Source organism: Limulus polyphemus, unplaced genomic scaffold, assembly GCF_000517525.1.
Source record: "Limulus polyphemus unplaced genomic scaffold, Limulus_polyphemus-2.1.2 Scaffold573, whole genome shotgun sequence".
NCBI classification, from domain to species: domain Eukaryota; kingdom Metazoa; phylum Arthropoda; class Merostomata; order Xiphosura; family Limulidae; genus Limulus; species Limulus polyphemus.
In genome coordinates, this window is record NW_013666183.1 from 141008 (window position 1) to 143306 (window position 2299).

Consider the following 2299-nt stretch of genomic DNA (forward strand, 5'->3'; position numbering starts at 1 on the left):
GTGTACATTTGATTCATAAATCAACAAGTCCGGAGAAGGATCTGAATCTGACATGTGAGCCAAGAGCTTCTGAAACAGTTTCAGCGTTTTACATAAGTTAATATGGGAAGTATTTCATATATGTTTGATAATTCAGCGAGTATGGTGCTGTTGCATACTTGATAACACGGTCGGAGTTCAAACTAGAACTTGTGCTAACATTGTGCAAGATGAGAGTTTAAATTGATACAGTTTTTGTTGTTGCTGCTGTTGCATACTTGATAACACGGTCGGAGCTCAAACTAGAACTTGTGCTAACATTGTGCAAGATGAGAGTTTAAATTGATACAGTTTTTGTTGTTGTTGTTGCATACTTGATAACACGGTCGGAGTTCAAACTAGAACTTATACTAACATTGTGCAAGATGAGAGTTTAAATTGATACAGTTTTTGTTGTTGCTGTTGTATAGTTGATAACACGGTCGAAGTCCAAACTAGAACTTATACTAACATTGTGCAAGATGAGAGTTTAAATTGATACAGTTTTTGTTGTTGCTGTTGCATAGTTGATAACACGATCGGAGTTCGAACTAGAACTTGTGCTAATATTGTGCAAAATGAAAGAGCTTAAACTGGTATTTGTTGTTGTTGTATACTTACTAACAGAATAAAATCAAATGTATTGAGATAGTAAATATATTTGAAGTTTATTTATTTTCACAAATAATTAAGCGTATTTCTTGACAGAGTTTCATTAGAACGTGAAAAATTCACATTTAGTTCAATATGAACCAGAAAATATAGCATTTATGAGATTTTAAAGTCCTTTTAAATTCACAATATAGCAATCTAAATTAATTTAAGTGTATGAATAATATGATGTCATTGGGCCTAACTTATTATTCGATATTACAGAGCTGATTAACTGTTTACAGATTTTTTCCTTTTCTTTCCATCAAAGGTAAAATTGAAAATATAATTTGTGACGTAGAGGGCTGAATTATCAAACGTATGTATAAATACTTTCCACATTCGCTGAATTATTAAACGTATGTATAAGTACTTTTCACATTCCCTGAATAATCAAACATAAGTATAAATACTTTCCACATTCGTTGAATTATCAAACGTATGTATAAATACTTCCATACTCGCTGAATTATCAAACATATATGAAAATACTTCCCATATTAACTTATGTAAAACGCTGAAACTGTTTCAGAAGCTCTTGGCTCACATGTCAGATTCAGATCCTTCTCCGGACTTGTTGATTTATGAATCAAATGTACACATTAGACAGTAATGTATATATACAACGAATATTAAAATAATTATAAATATAGATTCACTTATCAATTTCAGAGTTCTACTTAGAGACTGTAACTCAAACGTTAAACATTGCGAAACAACTATTGGTGATCAGCTTTTCAGATGGAAAAACCTCGTTAAGCTAGTAACTCACCTGTCCGATGTAGAAATCTCTCCAGAGTCACTGAAGATGTCAGAGAATGGTGATTCTGTAGATGTTTCCAGGTCAGGTTTCACGTTATCACACAATCCTAACGGATATTTAGAACTGTTTCTAGAGCTGACATGTGACATTTTCCGACTCGCCTCGTCTTCTTCATTTCTCTTTCTGGTGTAGAGACAAAACCACTTTGAGTTATACCTCTAAATCCCTCTTTGAGTTATACCTCTATATCTCTGTGAATAAACGATTTATTTTGATTGCGTTCAATACTAACTTTCTTATTAGTGTCTTATAAATAATACACATCACCATTATAAGAGGCCTTATTGTATTTCTTTGATTTGCTGACCCAAGCTGTGCTGATGAGCCTTGAATAAGCGAAACTGCAGTTCACAGCAGAGGGTACGGCCAATCAAAGAATGCATTAGAGGGTACAGCCAATCAAAGAATGCATTAGAGGGTACGGCCAATCAAAGAATGCATTAGAGGGTACGGCCAATCAAAGAATGCATTAGAGGGTACGGCCAATCAAAGAATGCATTAGAGGGTACAGCCAATCAAAGAATGCATTAGGAATGTGGAAAGTACTTATACATACGTTTGATAATTCAGCGAATGTGGAAAGTATTTATACATACGTTTGATAATTCAGCGAATGTGGAAAGTACTTATGCATACGTTTGATAATTCAGCGAATGTGGAAAGTACTTATACATACGTTTGATTATTCAGGGAATGTGAAAAGTACTTATACATACGTTTGATAATTCAGCGAATGTGGAAAGTATTTATACATACGTTTGATTATTCAGGGAATGTGAAAAGTACTTATACATACGTTTGATAATT

At 33.5% G+C, this 2299-nt stretch overlaps 1 protein-coding gene across 1 annotated transcript in view; it reads right to left on the reverse strand.

Annotated features, from left to right (window-relative positions):
- The window catches only part of LOC106459192, a 67401-nt gene that overhangs the window by 17021 nt on the left and 48081 nt on the right, over positions 1-2299 (reverse strand). Inside the window, exon 5 of the mRNA XM_022385622.1 lies at positions 1442-1615. Coding sequence (XP_022241330.1) covers positions 1442-1615 — 174 coding nt within the window. The remainder of the gene's footprint in view (positions 1-1441; positions 1616-2299) is intronic.